General features: G+C 37.7%; 2 protein-coding genes across 2 annotated transcripts in view; both read right to left on the reverse strand.

Moving 5' to 3' along the window:
* LOC307128183 (retinol-binding protein 1-like) overlaps positions 1–2,499 on the reverse strand; it is a 13,624-nt gene extending 11,125 nt beyond the window's left edge. Inside the window, exon 1 of the mRNA XM_079819862.1 lies at positions 1,438–2,499. Within this exon, the coding sequence (XP_079675988.1) occupies positions 1,438–1,510 (73 nt within the window). The 5' untranslated portion in view covers positions 1,511–2,499. The remainder of the gene's footprint in view (positions 1–1,437) is intronic.
* nmnat3 (nicotinamide nucleotide adenylyltransferase 3) lies at positions 2,467–18,403 on the reverse strand. Its single transcript, XM_079819858.1, has 6 exons — positions 18,336–18,403; positions 16,562–16,704; positions 14,341–14,524; positions 7,942–8,015; positions 3,482–3,905; positions 2,467–3,313 (listed from the first exon to the last, which is right to left on the reverse strand). The coding sequence occupies exons 2-5, from the start codon at positions 16,668–16,670 to the stop codon at positions 3,511–3,513; spliced, it is 762 nt and encodes a 253-aa protein (XP_079675984.1). The 5' UTR covers positions 16,671–16,704; positions 18,336–18,403; the 3' UTR covers positions 2,467–3,313; positions 3,482–3,510.
* Between the last annotated feature and the right edge of the window lie 2,093 nt (positions 18,404–20,496).

Genomic DNA, 20,496 nt, shown 5'->3' on the forward strand with positions numbered 1-20,496 from the left:
AAAAAAAAAATTTTTTTACAGCCTGGTACAAATTATGGTCTCGGTCTATTTATCCATTTTTGACCTTCATGACAACTGTGAAGTGGGTGAATTTTTTTAATAACTCATTCGTTTACATTATATAAAGCCTTAAAGTTCTGCATAATTAAGGGCGTGGCCACTTTGAGTGACAGGTGGATTGCCGTTTGTCTGCTGTCTGTTAGCCATCGCGTCACCTCAGCTCCACCCACGTCCCGCCTCTTTGCCCATTTTCAGTTACCCGGGAGAGACGCGTGGTGACGCGTTGACAAGATGGCAACAGGCAGCTCGCCCCTACTTTACGCTTCAAAACTGCTCTTCAGAATCCTATGGGTGACATCACGGACACTACGTCCATATTTTTTTACAGTTTATGATTTTTCTCCACATTATAGACTTCCATGGCAACCAAAATATTGAAGGTCCAAATCAATGCAGTTTCAAAGGGCTTCAGACGCGATCCCAGACGAGGAATAGGGTCTTATCTAGTGAAATGATCGGTCATTTAAAAAAATAATAAAAAATGAATATACTTTTTAACCTAAATTGCTCATCCTGCGCTGCTCTGCGACGTGCTAGGATTGCGCAATCACGTCGGAAAGGTCACGCTAGACGTAGGCAGAAGTACCGCCCCCCGTGTTTACAAAGCGCACATGCGAAGACTAATACAAACGTCCTTTAGCAAAAAAAAGAAAAGGTAAAACAACGATGTTGGACGATTTTGAAGTTGAAGATTTGTATTAGTCTTCGCATGTGCGCTTTGTAAACACGGGGGCATTACTTCAGACTACGTCTAGCGTGACCTTTCCGACGTGATTGCGCAATCCGTGGCACGTCGCAGAGCAGCGCAAGATGAGCAATTTAGGTTAAAAAGTACTTTTTTTTTTTTTTTTAATGACAGATGGTTTCGCTAGATAAGACCCTGTTCCTCACCTGGGATCGCTCAGAGCCTCTGAAGCCCTTTGAAACTGCATTGATTTAGACCTTCAACATTTTGGTTGCCATGGAAGTCTATGATGTGGAGAAAAATCCTGGAATGTTTTCCTCACAAAACTTAATTTCTTTTCGACTGAAGAAAGAAAGACATGAACATCTTGGATGAGATGGGGGCGAGTAAAATATCAGGAAATTTTCATTTTGAAGTCAACTAATCCTTTAAATCACCTTTAGTATTTTTAAGTTACTGTATTAACATTTGAATTATTTTACATATAAATAAATGGTGCATCATTTTGAGTTGAATATTGTCTAGTCCATGAAGTCCCTTTAAAATACAAAATATTAAAGAATAAACATTATTTAAACAAAATAGCCTATATATTCAATTTAATAATGTTATGCTTATTGTGTTAACAATACAAGTGTTACCCTAAATTAGGGACATCAGATGGTTAAGGACCTTAATGCTGTAAAACTCACCCAGAGCTTTCAGGTACTCTTCAAAGTTCTCATTGAAGATCATTTTCCAGAAGCCGTTATAATCAGCAGCCATTTCTGATGAACACTAGTGGGTTTGTTCAAAGCAGATCCGATAGCGCAGTTCCCATGCGACCAAATGCTTTACATCTGAAAGAACCCCTCATTTAAAACGGCCATCATAATCCGACTACTTGTCAATTACATTTTCCCCAGTTGGACACTGTTATGGAAACTCCGCCCCTAGAGTTTGGGTCCATCACTCAAACTTGGATACGATCCCAATCCATGTAATTACGTCACTCGGTGATGGGATTCGGGAAGTGCAGTGGACCGGAACAGAGACTGGAGCTAGTTGTTACAAGGACTGGATCTCAGTGACAAGTTGTCAGAATGTTTATCTTAAGTATTTATCATTAATATGAATAATCAATACGCATTAATGTTGACCAAAAACAATGCTTTTTGTACGCTATAATTTCCAAAATGTTACTGAAATGATTATCCATTGTGACAACTTACCCCATATAATGTGGCAGCAGGCTACTGATATTAAAAATACTCATACTCACAACATGGTTTTTAATAAACAAAAATAACAATTTCAGTTCTCTTAGATTCACTCACGAATAAAATACATCTTTATCTTTTGAAATCTTTCATTGTTACAGGTGATGAACTTTCTGTAGATTGTTAATAACTGTCTATTTGTTATGGTTTGTGCTTGATAAAAGATTGAACTCAATTGTCACTCCTTTCATCCGCCTGATGCTTTGAATCAGCAAACACGGCCTTTCTATGCAACACAGGAGCCATCTAGAAGTGCTTCTGTTGAATGAATTCCTCCAGCTTTTCTTTTGAGACAGCATGAACAAAGGCATTCTTTTAAAACCCAAACTCCACACTCAAAGACTGTCAGCAGGAGGGCTTCGACATAGCAAAGACCACCCTTAAAGCTACTAGGCGGTTTGAGCCAAAACGCGCTGTCGGTGATGCAAGGACAAAAAGAAATGATTTAGATAGACACCACTTCAAATATCCCAAACTACATTCTTCCATTTTATTTTGTCAGAAACTCTTCCCCCCCCCCGACAAAGCTTGATGAAACATCTTTAGGGACCTGACAACATGAATGACGCTTTCTGTGCAAATGGAAATGGAAGCAGCAATGTTTGCTCTCCAAAGTGTAAAGGCTCTGTTATTTATCTTCCTTGTGACATTCAGAAAAAGTCAACAAATCTCAGACCGGCTGAACATAGACCTACAGCTCAGCAGTGATCTGGCAAATCTAACTCCTGCAGAGAGAGGATAAATTCCTAAATCCCTCTCCACACATAGGAACTAGGAAACCATGGTCATGGATAATGCTCACTTTACACAAGACAAAATATGAAACTCCTCTAAAGCTGCTTTCACAGGCAAGCGGAAATATTAATATTTTGCAATGCATTTTGCTATTGCTTGTGACTGGTGGCCACATTTAAAGTTGTTGCCGAAATTTACCGGGCAAATTCAAATCGGAATAATCGCAGATCCTAATAAGAATCCGTATTCAAGATGGTCATACGAATTCGCCATGCTAACCAACATAAAGATACTTGGTTTGAAAGCGACTTCAGGAATACCTGTGCTTTATACATTTATATAGTACTGACAATTTCGCAAATGTGACCGCACCTTTTAAAACAAAATTTCGAGGGTCCATTACTAGTGTAGCAATGTATAAAGCAGCTTCCTTTGGTCAATGTTGCAAATTCATGTCACCAACTTGAACTAAATGCAAAATCTGTGAAATATTCCCAATTGCGGGGATCCCGATAAAAATGACGATTTCTCAGAACAACTATAAATGTGACCGCACCTTAAAGGCCAATTCACACTGCATCGACAGATGTTGATGGAACATGTTCAATTGGCAAAAACAAGCACCAACCAAAGGCAACATATGCCGACAAGGGGAAGCACAGTGATCCGGCAAAACCCGGCAATGTGTCTGTTGTCATTGGGCGGCATTTGTCGGTTCAGTGCGAATTGGCCTTTAGACCACCTCGGGCTGTGATTTCCCGACAGCGTACATCAGTCTTGTATTGCTTGCTTGGTAAGAGGTCGTAGTTTAACGTCTTTGTTCTTCATCTCACTGTCTCGGGTATAAAGGTTGTGCTCTCTTATGTAATCAATGACAGAGTCCGGTAAAAGATATTTAACACTGTGGCCTCTACGTAGGGCTCGTCGGATCTCTGTAGCACTGATCTCATTGTGTACCCACTCCCGAACCAGGAAAATGCTCTCCTGGTGCCTGGACAACAAGTCAGACTCATGTATAGCCCGTTCTGGCTGCAGGGTACCACGGCTCACGCAGACCAGTCCGAAGCGACCCACCACTTCATCTATATGATCGTCCCTCCACAAACCAGGCACCTTAAACGTGTTCATGAAATCCGCTCCACAAAGCAGCTTCAACTGTGGGACATCTGTAGGGGGGAAATCGACAACATTACTGATTGTATATTATTGTCATTTTCAGCTTTTCAATGCATTACAATGTGATATAAGTACGGTTTGCTGTTTTGGAACCATTCAACTGTTATTTAAGATTGAGCAGAGGGGCAGCAGCAGCATTTCATTGTAGTGCTGTCAAAGTTGTCAAAAGAAGTGGTAGCAAACTGACAACTGCTTATGAAGCTGAATATGGTACTTAACTTGAATGATGGCAGTGTACAGAGCCTAAGGCTGTCACAGAGACTGATACGATAATTTGGAAGTCCTGAATCAGTGCCAATCCATACAAAATCGCCTTACAGCTCTTTTTTTTAATGAGTCGGTAATAAAAGGAACCAAGTTTTTCTGAACATTTACAGCTTTCAAATGTCTATTTCAGTGTTATAATTTATTCCCCCTCATGTATTTCAAGACCTGTTTTATTAATATTTTTTTAATTGTTTAATTGTTGTTAATGCTCACTAAAACTACAACTATTAAAAATAATTGAAATAAAGCTGAAAAAAATAAGATGCATGTAGTAGTTGGAAAAACGTAAACTTAAAGGGTTAGTTCACCCAAAAATTTAAATTCTGTCATTAATTACTCACCCTCATGTCGTTCGACACCCGTAAGACCTCCGTTCATATTCGGAACACAAATAAAGATATTTTTGTTGAAAGCTGATGGCTGAGAAAGGCTTCAGATAGGCCTCCATTGGCATTCAGTACATTAAAGGTCCCGTTTTTCGTGTTTTTTTGAAGCTTTGATTGTGTTTACAGTGTGCAATATAACTTGTGTTCATGTTTCATGTGTAAAAAAACACAGTATTTTTCACACAATTTACTTATCTGTATACTGCTGTTTTCACTGTCCTCAAAACGGCCTGAGAATTTCCTCGTTCTATGAAGTCCCTCCTTCAGAAATACGTAACGAGTTCTGATTGTGCCAGCGGTTCCCGTGTTGTGATTCGACAGCAGCGTAGGGCACGTTGCCCGGGAAGGTCACACCTCTTACCATAACGGGGAGATGAACGCGCTCAAACTACAGCCCCTGAATACCAAACAAAGGTGATTTGACTCCGGGATGAAAATAACAGCGTCTGAATGACATGGCGACAAACGCAACCGAACCGAACCGAACGCAACACTTCCTCTTCTCCACGAGGGAGCAACAAGACCACGCCCCCTTTTTCGCGTATTCTTGTGGGCGGAGGTTAGTCGACAAACTGTTCTACTGACGTAATTAAAGCAGGATGTACCAGGATGTAGTCCAAACCGGCCGTTCACTGTAGGCTTTGAAAGGGAACTGTTAAATAAAATATCTCGCTTGGCATTGAACTTTGAGCTTTATAATTTTACAGGTATTATTTATGCTCTAACAGCAACATTACACACTAACTAAAGTTTGAAAAATGGGATCACGAAGAACAGGACCTTTAATACTCCCAAGACCCATAAAAGGCACTTAAAACGTCGTTACAAAGTCGATCTCACCACAGTGGCTGTACAATAATTTTACGATTGGAAGACAATAGTTTTTGTGCGCAAAAAAAAGAAAAAAATAACACCTTTATCCAACTTGTTATTGTCTTCCGTGTATGCCTCCACGACGCATGCGCGAGAATATGACGTAGCGCCAGCGTTCGGGAATCCATGAAATGCACACTTAAGCCCCATTTTGAGAACTACGCTGAGACCTAAAGCACGATCAATGTAGAATCCAACAGCTTAGATACGCGCGTCTTCCTCTGCTTGTAAACAAATCCCTTCTGGGTCATGTGTCCGAGCGCCGGATCTGCGTCATATTCTCGCGCATGCGTCGTGGAGGCACACACGGAAGACAAGAACAAGTTGGATAAAGGTGTTATTTTAATTTTTTTTTGCGCACAAAAACTATTGTCGTCGCATCGTAAAATTATTGTAGAGCCACTGTGGTGAGATGGACTTTGTAACGACGTTTTAAGTGCCTTTTATGCGTCTTGGGAGTGTAAATGTACTGAATGCCAATGGAGGCCTATCTGAAACCTTTCTCAGCCATCAGCTTTCAACAAAAATATCTTCATTTGTGTTCCGAATATGAACGGAGGTCTTACGGGTGTCGAACGACATGAAGGGTGAGTAATTAATGACAGAATTTTCATTTTTGGGTGAACTAACCCTTTAAAAATGTATTAAAGTTTTACAGAAATATAATTATTATATATTAAATATTATAAAAATAAGCATATAACAAACTTGCTAAAAAAGAATATAAATAAAAAAATACAAATAAAAGCTTATTAAAAATAATAATAAATACTAGAATAGCCAAGTCAAGCCAATTGTATTTATACAGCGCTTTATACAATGAAGATCGTTTCATAGTAGCTTCATAGTAATGAACAAGAAAATACCAACTGTTAAAGCTGCAGTCCATAACTTTTTTTGCACAACCCACGTAAAGATGATAATTCCGCAAATAACTACAAATGCCGGTTTCAAACAGAGATGGCGACAAAGAGGTAAAACTTATGGACTGCAACTTTAAAACAACTTAAGTTTCAGCTGTAAAGCAGCTTTACAAAAGACAATAGTGTCAACATTCAGCTTTATGCAGTGTAAATGGTGACTCAATTAGTAGTATTAATAGCATATAAATAATAAGTATAATAGTATAATAATAAATAAGTATAATAATAGCATCTGCAGTTATTGAGCGATACTGTATAGTCAAATTCTTCATCCTCCCTAACCTAGAACTCTGTAATACTGTAAATGCACTGTGGAAATTGATTTCAGCACATATGTTGTGCCTGTTGACGGATTTGCTTTTCCTATTTCCTTTAATGTTTCATTTGCTAATACAATCAAAAAACAATGCTTACTGAATTTCCCGGTCTTTTAAAAGGTTATGGTGGCTTAAAGCATCCCATACACAAAATGATATATTTGACACTCCTTGCATGTTTTTTCTCAACGCTTCATTAGAAATCATTTCATGGCCGGCAATGCTAGGGCTCAACCTCAGCAGTGATATTTATAGCATATGAAAGAATCAATAGTACGCTTTTAACTCTAATTCTTTCGCTATAACATTTGCCTGAGAGCTGGCTTTTGTTTAATCAGACATGGATTGCAGGGGGCAGGAAATGAACCTCTCAGGCCCACTAAAGTTCTTTATTTCTACTCCAAGTGACTAGTTCTAAAGAAATGTATGTGCACACTGCATTGAGCCGGGGAAACACCACCATTCTCATTCTAATAATGAACATATTCATGAAAAACAGTTATTAAAAGCATTGTGCACATTTCATTACAATCACTAATATTTCCGGACAATCATAAATGGCTTAATTCAGCAAGCACCAAATTTCTTCGAACCGCCTAAATGGGCCTTGCATGAAGGCAATTTTAATAAAAATGTTCCCTTTGATAATTCAACATGGCATCTAAAATTAAACGGATCTCGTTCTGAAAAAGTCAATGCTTTTCAGCATATTTTAGCTTAATTCCAACTGATATGTTTATTTATTATTGTAATAGAAGGATGAGGAGGAGCTCCTTTATGTTATCTTCGGTCTACTGTCAAGCACAAGATGATTTTTTTTTATCAGAACAAGGGGTTTGCAAAGAATCAAGGGATCCTGTGAAAGGTTTTAAGATAACAGGGTTTTGTGTGCATGTGTTCTATCATTCTTGGCACTTGTCTTGTTTTAAAGTTGTCCTGGCTATTAATCTCAGCTTCATTAATAGTCCGAGCACGCTTGTCTTAAGCCCAGTCATCCTGTGGAGGGTATTAGACTTCATTAGCATGCTCCTCTACAACACCCCCCAAATAAAAGCACTGTTGAAAAGGGGCCTAACAGCGCTTGTGCTGGCCAGAGAGAAGACAACAGGCTGTTTTAAATGTACCGGATTTATCTAAAGTGATTAGCAAAGACAGAAAATGCTCTGTTGGGTCAGAGAGGAGGCTTAGAGGAAACCAAATTGTGTTGAGAGGTTTCTGTGGCAATTTACAAAGACATATTGAGAGGTGGGTGGAGCTTACCAGAGGCTGGTTGCTCATTTGCGGGCGGGTCTTTGCTGTGGTGGTACTGAGCAGCTATGCGGCCATAGTGGTACCTGTTTTTAGTGAGGCAGGGAGAAACAAACAGCCGATAAGCAACAGTGATAATCATCTTATGAACATGTGAACATGGGAGAAGCTTTACATTCTCACTGAATTACATGAGCCTATAGATTTGCATCTTAACTTCTCCAATCTCTCACAAGAGGCTATAATCAGCTTTTGTGTTGCGTAGTAGTATAAAACCTATATGCATAAATCGCGGGGAGGTTGGGACCCACCCCATCTGAGGGTTCCGAAACATAGTTATTCAACCCGAACCTTGAGCAGGATGTTTCTCAGTGATGCTACTCAGTTTGAGGTACATTATGAGGCGTTTCAACTGTAATTCCTCACCATTAACGTGTGTGTGTGTATTGCGACATGCAGGAACTGTATCAATAACAGCGCATGCGTTAGCCCAGCACTAACGTGAATGACTGATTTAACATTAAAGTTTGCAAAACAAATCTTGCTCCATCCTTTATCTTTACTCAAAGTAGTAAGAATGACAGACAATCTGCATTAATAGACAGAGTTTTAGGTAATACTACAGCCCACAGCTGATTTACAGTAGTATTTCAGTAAGACAGTAATAATGTGAGTTAGCCAGATACTCACACAATATGAAACACAAACACATTATAGAGCACAGCGTCTTCTCAACATGATACTATCCAGTATACGCTGCAGTGTTAAAGGATTCCCTGGTGTCTGCGTGCGCAATAAGTGGGCAATATGCTAATGTTTCGTAGTGACGTCACAACGAAACGGCTTAGGACTCGTTTGAAAAACGATTCGTTCAATTGACTCAGAGTCGACTCTAACTTTTGAGAGACAATAACTTTATATGCTGCACTGTACTTTCAGAATTAAAACTTTGCAGGATGTTTAGAATTATGTTACACACTACATGAAAGGTAATTTTAAAAAATCCATAATAGGGGCTCTTTAAGTAGTAATTAAGATATTTTAGCAATTATTGTTTGGTAGCTTGTTGTAAGTCACCCACTAACTTACTAACACGCCGATTAGCCCATGTGTGAACTGATATTAGGCTAATATTGTAGATCTACCGCTGTGTTGGGTTTTGCTCCATACCATGTGGAAGATGCAAAATAATTTTAATATTACTGCATGGTGAACCTATGATAACTCATATTTAAACAATGATTGCGGTGTTGTTGGCCAGATAAAAAATAAAAAATAGACATAAGATCATTTTTCAGTGCACCAAAACGCCACACATATCCTTACAAGTGCAATTTTTGCTGTATAATTTGTGTCCGCTCAAAAATTGCCCTTCAGAAATTTAGATAAACTGTTAGATGAAATATACGCCCATGGTAAAATCCTTACAATGAGATAATTATTGAGCTAACAACAGTTGTTAAAACTATATAATCACCCCCATGTATGTGAGTGTTGAATGTACACTGACCTAAAGGATTATTAGGAACACCATACTAATACTGTGTTTGACCCCCTTTCGCCTTCAAAACTGCCTTAATTCAACGTGGCATTGATTCAACAAGGTGCTGAAAGCATTCTTTAGAAATGTTGGCCCATATTGATGGGATAGCATCTTGCAGTTGATGGAGATTTGTGGGATGCACATCCAGGGCACGAAGCTACCGTTCCACCACATCCCAAAGATGCTCTATTGGGTTGAGATCTGGTGACTGTGGGGGCCATTTTAGTACAGTGAACTCATTGTCATGTTCACGAAACCAATTTGAAATGATTCGAGCTTTTGTGACATGGTGCATTATCCTGCTGGAAGTAGCCATCAGAGGATGGGTACATGGTGGTCATAAAGGGATGGACATGGTCAGAAACAATTCTCAGGTAGGCCGTGGCATTTAAACGATGCCCAATTGGCACTAAGGGGCCTAAAGTGTGCCAAGAAAACATCCCCCACACCATTACACCACCACCACCAGCCTGCACAGTGGTAACAAGGCATGATGGATCCATGTTCTCATTCTGTTTACGCCAAATTCTGACTCTACCATCTGAATGTCTCAACAGAACTCATCAGACCAGGCAACATTTTTCCAGTCTTCAACTGTCCAATTTTGGTGAGCTCGTGCAAATTGTAGCCTCTTTTTCCTATTTGTAGTGGAGATGAGTGGTACCCGGTGGGGTCTTCTGCTGTTGTAGCCCATCCGCCTCAAGGTTGTGCGTGTTGTGGCTTCACAAATGCTTTGCTGCATACCTCGGTTGTAACGAGTGGTTATTTCAGTCAAAGTTGCTCTTCTATCAGCTTGAATCAGTCGGCCCATTCTCCTCTGACCTCTAGCATCAACAAGGCATTTTCGCCCATAGGACTGCCGCATACTGGATGTTTTTCCCTTTTCACACCATTCTTTGTAAACCCTAGAAATGGTTTTGCGTGAAAATCCCAGTAACTGAGCAGATTGTGAAATACTCAGACCGGCCCGTCTGGCACCAACAACCATGCCACGCTCAAAATTGCATTCAGTTTGGAGTTCAGGAGATTGTCTTGACCAGGACCACACCCCTAAATGCATTGAAGCAACTGCCATGTGATTGGTTGATAAGATAATTGCATTAATGAGAAATTGAACAGGTGTTCCTAATAATCCTTTAGGTGAGTGTATAAAGTGAATAAAAGACTTTAGGGAATAAGAACATTTATAGAATACCAACCAACCCAAAAGCATCGTAAGCTAAGTTGATCGTAAAGAACATTGGTGGCAAAGAAGTTTAATTGAGGTGGCAGAAAAAGATGAATTTCTGCATCTAAATTTGAAAGTCATTTTAACAAGAAATGCCTTGTGTTTATAGGGTAGAGGGCTTGATGGATGGATAGTTTTCCTGTGATGGCAAATCTGAATTTTCAGCAGCCATTACTCCAGTCTTCAGTGCCACATGTTTTTTTCTTTATTCACACAACCTCACTGGGCACGGTCATAAAGACACATGGCTTCTCCTACCACTGCTATGCAGATAATACACATTTCTATCTTTCATTTAAACCTGATGACCCCTGTCTCTGCTTGTATCTCTCTGCCTGCCTTTCAGACATCTCTGCTCGGATGATAGAGCGTAATCTGCAGCTCAGCCTTGCGAAGACAGAGCTCCTTGTAAATTCTGCAAACCCATCAGTTGACTACAACATCATTGTGCAACTGGGGTTCACAACACTAATACTAACACTAACCAGGGCAGCAAGGAACCTAGGGGTAGTGTTTTACAACCAGATGAGCTTTTCCACTCACATCTCAACAACGGCCGGATCATGCAGATTTGCGCTCTACAACATCAGGAAAATCCTTCCTCTTAGAATACTGTCCAAGTGCTTGTAATTTCAAGACTGGAGTACTGCAATGCTCTACTAGCGGGCCTTCCAACCAGCATGACTAAGCCTCTTCAGATGATCCAGATTGCGGCAGCTCATCTAGTCTTCAATTAGCCAGATAACCCACGTCACACCCCTCCTGATCTCACTCCACTGGCTCCCAGTTGTGGCAAGAATCAAGTCTAAAGTTCTAACCCTGGCTTTCAGGACTACCACTGGAACAGCTCCTCTCTACCTCAACCCACTACAACAAATGTATGCTCCCTCTCGTCTGCTCAGGCCACTGAATGAGCCAAAACTGGGCAAACAATCTAAAACCTTCACTCTCTCTGTTCGTCTCTGGTGGAATGAGCTGCCAACCTCCACCCAAACTGCTTAGAACATCACATCTTTCATTTTCATTCATCACATCACTTAAAGGTGCACTGTGTAAATTTTAGCGCCATCTAGTGGTGAGGTTGTGAATTGCAACCGCTCACCGCTCACCGCTCCCTTTTGAAGCACATAGAGAAGCTATGGTGGCCGAGACAGGACAAAGATTTTGTCGTCTGAGACATCAGAGAGTAGCTAGCGCTTTGTGTGAATAGATCCTCATAAATACTTCAAACTGCACCTTTAATGACCTCACACTTTTAAACCAATGCACGTAGACACACACACTTTAAAGAGGGGGAAAAAAAATCATGCTATTTCTTCTCTCCTCTAGCTGTCTAATAAACCTAGCATTGTGTACTACAATGGTTGTTGGCTCTTGGATGAATGCTTTGTTCTTGTTTTGTTAATCGCTTTGGATAAAAGCATCTGCTAAATGCATAAATGTAAATTATTTTGTGCTCAAGAAACATATCTTATTATTATCAATGTTGAAAACACTTGCTGCTTAATATTCATTCAAAAGATTCTATGTGAAGGATACAAGCCATGCAAATTATATATCTTATAAGATGTTTACTTTTTGCAACAGCCTTTTTGTAAGGAGTGCACCTTAAAATGCTGCCTACATAGGCTGCTCACTGGGTTTTAGAACAGAGCTTGTATGGCACTATGTCCTTTAAAATAGCAAAAACTCAACCTGGTAATTTAACACATAGGTCAACTGCAAGGGCACATAAGCAATTGTGAATTTCATTCAGTTATGCCAGGAAGTAAATTACAAACCTAGAAAGACAAAGCCCTGGCATGGGCCCCTGCCGCAAGAGCAGCCTTCCTCCTCCCTGGCATCAGAGTATTAATTAGCCACCTAAGGGCACAGCTAGCAGTTGCCATACAAAAAATGTAGTGCTCAGAGGGGTCCTTAAACAGTCTCTTGTTACTTTACAATCTCTTGAGGGATTCAAGAGGAGGAATGACCCGCCAAGGCGAAAAGAGGGTAAAAGAATTTGGCATGAGTGTAAAACGACAACCACTAGCAGCCATATACTAAATGATGACAGGGTGTTTCATATTTTCTGTGGCAGAATCCGAGGAGAATGGAAACTGTGGCTGTTATGATGGATAGCAGGGCTGGAATGAGTCACGTCAGTGCCTGCCTATTTGATATCTCATACACAGGGAATTTAAGGATTCGGCTCCTATAAAGTTTTGGCTTTAGCTCAGCTCCGATATTTCGAAGATGACAGCGAGTTTGTAAAGTCCTTCATAGAGGGTAATGCAAGGTGAATTCACACATTAAAGCAACATGTGAAGATATAATGGCAACATGGAATATTTTTAGAGTAAAGATTGAATATCTATGATTTTCAGTCTGACAATGTGTTATTCTTTTATATATACAATCTATATATATATACACACACGTAATATTTTTAATGTTTTTAGAAGAAGTCTTATGCTCACCAAGGCTGCATTTATTTGATTAAAAATACACAAAACAACAGTAATATTGTGAAATATTATTAAAATGTAAAATAATGTTGTTCTATCTGAATATATTTTAAAATGTAATTTATTTATGTGATGCAAAGCTGAATTTTCAGCATCACTACTCCAGTCTTCAGTGCCACATGATCTTTCAGAAATCATTCTAATATGCTGCTCAAGAAACATTTATGATTATTATCAATGTTGAAAGCAGTTGTGTAAAACAAAAAAAAAGTGATTAATAGAAAGTTCAAAAGAACAGCATTTATCTGAAATAAAAAGCTTTTGCAACATTGTACAAACATTCCAAAAGTTTTGGGTCAGCAAGACATTTTTTTTTTTTGGGAAAGAACTTAATTGAAATTAATACACTTATTCAGCAAGGATGCGATTAAATTGATAAAAACTGACAGTAAAGACATTTATAATGTTACAAAAGATTTATTTAAAATAGATTCTGTTCTTTCATTAAATAATGAATAAAACCTGCTTTTGAATAGCAGTGTATATATATATATATATATATATATATATATATATATATATATATAGCACTATATAAATGAGACTTCTGGGAATTCGAATGCTAGATATAAGACTCTTTAAGTCCTAACGTGCACCATCAGTTCATTAAAGTGAAGAAAAAGTCAACATCACGTAACTGTATGCCGTATCATAAACGTCATTTTTTTTAATATTAATAACACCAGTATGTTTAAAATTTGAACAGTTCTTTTGAAGTAAAGAAAAAAGGCAAGTTTTCTATCATCAAAGTTGCTCTGAACCTCTGAGGATTTTCTGTGATAATGGAGGTGCAATAAGCATTTAGCACCCCATCTGTCAAAACCTGTTAATATTTCCTTTATATTTAGCATCTCAGTTACGTTAAAAGACTCCAAAAAGTTTCTCGTCTTGACTGGAAACATGATTAGTCATGGTAAGAAGCCAATGCAGGATACTTGCTCAAATCTTTCTATTTCTCTATATATTTCTCTCTCTCTCTCTCTCTCTCTCTCTCTCTCTCTCTCTCTCTCTCTCTCTCTCTCTCTCTCTCTCTCTCTCTCTCTCTCTCTCTCTCTCTCTCTCTCTCTCTCTCTCTCTCTCTCTCTCTCTCTATATATATATATATATATATATATATATATATATATATTCACCTCATGGCCACCACAGTCTCTGTCCAATCCGCCTGCTGGCTCTCCCAGTCATCTACGGAAACCCAGTCAGAGCTCTGCAGGGCCAGTCTTGCCATAGCAAGTCGGTGTTTCGAAGCAACAAGACCCTGTTTACCATAACCATCACCGACAGGAGATACAATGCCACCCACCACACGATACAGACCTGCGAGATGGAGAGAGACAACATATCTGACCCAAATTGAGTCAAATACATCATTATCAGATGTCAAATTTAAAGCATCCCACAGTTCCTGTAGCTCAAACAGTATAATAATGCCAACAATATGAGTGTGATTCCTAGGGAATGCATTAAATTATATAATGTATACCATGAATACAATGCACCAGAGGCTTTTGGATTAAAGGTGCAGTATGTGAGAAACGCTGTTGAAAGTGGATCAGACCAATCAGCAGTAGCGTATATATGATGGGGGAGAAGAGAGAGTGAGCAAGAGGGAGATTTGAAGAAAGACTAGAAAGAAAGATGGCTGAGAGACAAAAAGACAACAGAGAAAAGGTGAGAGGTTCTCGTTTCTCAGAAATCACTTACTGCACGTTTAAAGCATCTGCCTTAACATGTAAATAAGTGGATCATTAAATAGACATTGATTCCTTTTCTAGGTGCAACAACCCTACAAAAGGTTTCTAAGTCACTGCACACAAATTAACAAGCTTTGCATACACAGGCAGACTCTAATGAGTTGCTGGATGCGTAATGTTTTTGCTAAATAATGCTTTAATTTTACATAGCAAAGATGAATTTGCATCAGACTGGAATTGTTTTTGCATTTTCTCATTTAGCATGTGCAAGACATTATAAAACAGAATTTATCCATAAAATTAATTTTTAAAAGTCAGTTCTAATCTTTCATAAAAATTCCAACAAATCATAAACAAGTCTCAAGACCTTCTTGGGGTAATATAATTTATAAGCTATTTGGCTAATAATAATAATAATAGAGGAGCAGTTACACCATGTCTGCACTGCAGGCTAGCGGTGCAACAACAACATTTTCCAATTCTAATCAACACAACTTGAAATGCTCGCTTGCATTGTAGACACAGTGTTACAGCAGGTACCAAGCTTTTTTTTTTTGCTTGTAAACCTTGGGTATGAGGAGCTTACTTAAGTACATTTTCACAGGTCAGCTGATGTATTTAATGCAAAAGCATTGCTAAGAGCATTAAACATTCACACTTTGCATTTGTCGCTTATTCCTTACAGCGGAGAGCCTGTATGTATAAAAAAGATGTATTTAATCACATATTTAGACCAGGGTTATTATCATTAACTGAAATTAAAACTGTTAAAAATGTTTTTTTTTTTATAATTGAAATAAAGATGAAATAAAATAAATATTAGTACTAAATGAAAATGATAAATGTTGCCTTGGCAATAAACTGAAATAAGCTGTAGCAGTAAAATGATTTACTGTAAATAAATAAATTATAATTATAAATTATACATAAATTGCAATATAAAAAAAAACTAATAATATGACAAATGTATGGAAGCTTGTTTCTGACACTCAATAAAAGTATAAAAAGCTGAAAATTAATCATTATAGACTATAATCAATAATTAAGACTTTTTTTCTCATTGTGATATATAAACTTGCAAGTTTATATCCCACACAACTCTAAATTATAAACTCATAATTGTGAGAAAAATTGTGAGCTGACTTTTCCCCCCTCAGAATTGTGATATATAAACACACAATTGCAAGTTATAAAGTCCAATTCTGAAAAAAAAAGCTCGCAATTTCCGCAAGCAATTCTGATTTTATAACACAAAAGTTGATATAGTTTATTTTAGTTCAGAATTGCGAGAAAAACAGTCAGCATTGTGAGAAAGTTGTAATTACCTTTTGTATTTTTTATTCCGTGATGGACAAGATTCCATACAAAAGCACATTAAAAGAAAGTGATGTACACAAATGTAAACTAAAATGAACATGAAAACTAAAAATAAAAGTAAAAAGCTAATTTAATATATTAATAAAACTATCATAAACTAAAAATAATACTGATTTAGACATAATTCAGACTAGAATGAATCAAAAAATAAATCAAAATGCAGTTACAACAGAACAGAAATCCCTTCAATGCGACAGGCCCAGAGGGACAGTGAAAAGGAGGCCAGTTTTGGCATGATAAAAGATGATGGCCAATTTCAAGTAAATGAACAGTTGGCACCAACCTGTCTGGTGCATGTGGTCTCTGGCCAGCTCAAACAGCCGCATGTGCTGGTGGGTAATGGGGTTGAAGGAGCCACAGGCCAGCAAAACCAGAGGAATACGGCCAGCCATTTCAGTGTCTCACACCATAGTATGCTGGATAACACTACAATAAAGAAAAACCCTAAAGGGTTAGTTCACCCAAAAATGAAAATTCTGTCATTAATAACTCACCCTCATGCCGTTCCAAACCCATAAGACCCATAAATTAAGGTTGAACTTCTGGAGTCACATGGACTATTTTATCGATGTCTTTACTACCTTTCTGGACCTTGAAAGTGGTAATTAAATTGCTGTCTATGGAGGGGTAAGGGAGCTCTCGGATTTCATTAAAAATATCTTAATTTGTGTTCCGAAGATGAACGAAGGTCTTATGGGTTTGGAACGACATGAGGGTGAGTAATGACAGAATTTTCATTTCCGGGCGAACTAACCCTTTAATCACAAAGCAGCTAATATTTGCCATATGAGCACAAAACGAATCGGTTTGCTATGAAATGGGAGTACTGTTTGAGAACAAATGACGGGCTCTATGCATATTCAAGACAAGCTATAATGTTCACACACTATAATCAAGCGGGATTGATGAGGGATACCAAATAAGCTACAGTAGAATGCCTGAACTGGACTTTGCTCTCTTTGCAATGAATGATCCTGTAAATTATTTAAAAAAAATTTGTTTTGGTTCCTATAATTGTATTATAATTAATAATTTTGGTGATATTTGCAGGATGTCAAACTGACCCTAACTGGATTTAATAGGCTACATTTCATAAAAAATATCACACTATGTAAAAAAGGAACTATTGTAAATAGCAAAACAGTATTATATTATGACAACATTATGATTTAAACTGATGTTTAAATGTGAAGTGTCTTATTAGGCTAACCGTTGTAATGTTTTATACACGGAACTATGTGATGTATGTTAATGATTCTGTCGACCACGTTTCTATCTTTTGTGCCTGAGGAATCCCGCATTGAACACTGCAAATGTTTAGTTTATCTAAATTGAATATACTAGACTGTTTTGTAAGCACTGGAGTCAGCATTCAATTTGTTTGACATGTCAAGCCAAAGCATACAGTGCAACACGTTTAAATTACACACTGGACAAGACACTTTGTTGACAAAATGCCACTCTCTAAACATACAACTATTATTTATTAAAATAAGTAAATGGAGGGATGGATGCAGAATACATTTTGTGTAATTGCCTGACAATAAAAAACTCTGCACAAGGTTAATGATGTAGGGGTTACAAGAATGTCAGAATGACCAACTAGGAACACGTAAAGTGACTAAATACAATAATAATATATATATGTGAATGAAAAGATACAGTGGAAGACTATAGCAGTTATGCCATCCATGGTACAATATTAGTGCATTGATGATTTCAGTTGGTATATTGACATATTTTGATAATGAATGATTACAATATTCATGTACCATGGGATTTAACGTAAATATGACTCCAAGGCACTTAAATAGCCACTACCGTGTCAAAAACATAAGGAAAAATGAGTCCAATACTGTACAGTTTGGAGAGCAGCAAAATATCTAACGTTACAGTAAAATGAGGTGGTAAACTTGAGAGCCTCTAGTAAACTCAGTTACACACTGTTTAGCTTTGGATTAGTACATTTTTAAAACCTAATCATTTAATATATGACTTAGATAGCTGCCGTTATCTGACAAATATGCATAAACAAAATGTTTAAGGTAAATGTGTACCTCATCTAAAGATCTCCTCCAAGTTTGTGCAAATGCTACACGCTATATTGTTAGCCGTATGTTACACTATCAATGTCCCCCAGAACATTGAGATTGAAAAACACAGTTCCTATCTATAGTGCGACAGCGGCCACTAGTGGCGAAAACACTAAAAGAAAATGAAAAGAAGCCAGTACATTCAATAAGAGAGAGTCGATTGATTTCACACTGTATTTAATCATAACGTCCAACCTCCTTTGCTCTAGCTGTATCAACGACAAGGACTCGTTCAAAGTCAAACGATATGAACAGTCGGTTCTTTATCTGATGGAGCAAGTCCTGATGATGATTAAAGTTCTCAATAGGCACAATTCTGAAAGCAAGGCGATCTTAAAACACTCTATTATCCCTTTAAAGACCTAATAAGTGAACGATATTCGTGTGGAACTGAGATTCTGTACATTACAGACTCTAATGGTCCGCAAAAGACATTGATAACGACTCTATTGAAACGGTTACTTCATATATAATCTAAGGATATGGATATACATCGTCATCCACCTTCTCCTTTTCCATTCTTAACCCTTCATGCATTATGTATTACCTTTTTAACATAAATATCTAACCTGCGGGAGAGAGAAAAAGCTTTTTCTAATCACCCTTCAAGAGGACTTTCTGTTGCCCTTCAAAAAGGCACTTTGCACAAAACTACCCTAATTATAGCTACTAAAGGGGAAATGGGCTGTAAAGATCCATACTTTGAGCTGCTCTAGCTAATGTGACTAATGTTGTGCACACTAATGGAGTCATATTCTTTGTATTACATCATGCAGAGGCGTTGAGCTTATAAACCGACTATGTTTGGCCTTCATTTTCTTTGAGTCTGCATTTTTGCATCATGTATGCCTACAGATGGAGATATAGGCCAGCTCTACCTTAAGACAGTCTTTAGGATTGCCATTTAATGGAGAATTTCTCTTTTTTTTTAATGTCTATTATTACTGACTCCTTTGCAAGTCGATCTCAAGTAGGGCTAGGCAGTAATTAAGCGCAGATGACTCTAGGGTGACCCCTCTTGGGAGGTAAGCAGTACTGCCATAGATACCGGGAACTCTCCAAGGTGCTGGAAAGATTGACTCCATGAGCAAATGATGGATCCAGAGTCTAACCGAGGCAGTGAAAAACACATAAAGCAACTAAAAAATGTAATATCTGCGGATGATGCATCACCTCCACTGTGGATCCTAAATAAGTGATTCCTGCAAGATAGGAGTTCAGACTTCATTTGAACAGATTGCTCTCATAAGATTTTAAATAGAATTGGAATTAATTATTTAGAGAGTTCCATAATGGCAAAAGACACATCTAAGACATATTACAGCTATGCCTGTAGAACATTATAATATGAGACTGGAGAGAGATGTGGGTAATAAGACAAAAAAAGATTGAATATCATTAATAAAAACAGGTATTAACCTTTGTGTCAAGTGACTGAGTGTTGATATAAATGTATGTACATATATTTAGAATTGTATACAACAACAAGTTCCAATCTTTGCATCTGATTAGTCTAGCGTGAGAGGCGTTCGACCGCACTGGGAATTTCTACTGAATCATTTTGCTTGTCTGTGTTTGTGCATTCCAGACAAGTGTTGTTAATGTTAACTGAAACAAAAACTATTAAAACTATTAAAAATAGTTTTTGAAATAAAGCTGAAAATAAAATATAAATATTAGATGAAAAACTTAACCTTAATCTGAGATAAATAGATTTAAACTGAAGTAGCCTACTAAAGTTACTTAAACTAAAACAAATATAAAATGAATTAAATTTATATAGAAATATTAAAAAATAACAAATAATAAAAATTACAAAAGCACTTAACAAAGATACTAAAACTTAAAATGAAATTAAATGAAAACTGTATATATAAAAAATAAAAGCTGATTCAAAATATCAATAAATAGCTTATAATAGTAGACTAGTAATAAAATAACAGATTATACTCTAGAATTACAGTTATGCCAGAAGGTGGCAGCAAGCGATTGTCTTTGTGAGCGAATCATTGACTCATTCAGTCAACCAATTCATTCAAAAACTTTTGCTCTGTCCGAAAACCCACTTGCGGTCTTGGCCACTTGAGAGCGCGTGCACTCGACAGGAAGTAGGCTAAGTGCGCAA

Source organism: Gobio gobio, assembly GCF_949357685.1.
Source record: "Gobio gobio genome assembly, chromosome: 6".
NCBI lineage: Eukaryota > Metazoa > Chordata > Actinopteri > Cypriniformes > Gobionidae > Gobio > Gobio gobio.

Bases quoted from the DNA above. Each gene is read 5' to 3' on its own strand.
- nmnat3 (XM_079819858.1), bottom strand. From the start codon at position 16,670: ATGGCTGGCCGTATTCCTCTGGTTTTGCTGGCCTGTGGCTCCTTCAAC. The intron at 14,525-16,561 runs GTTGGTGCCAAC...TCCATCTCGCAG, and splicing joins AGACCACATGCACCAGACAG to GTCTGTATCGTGTGGTGGGT. The intron at 8,016-14,340 runs GTGAATATATAT...CACTAAAAACAG, and splicing joins GAGACTGTGGTGGCCATGAG to GTACCACTATGGCCGCATAG.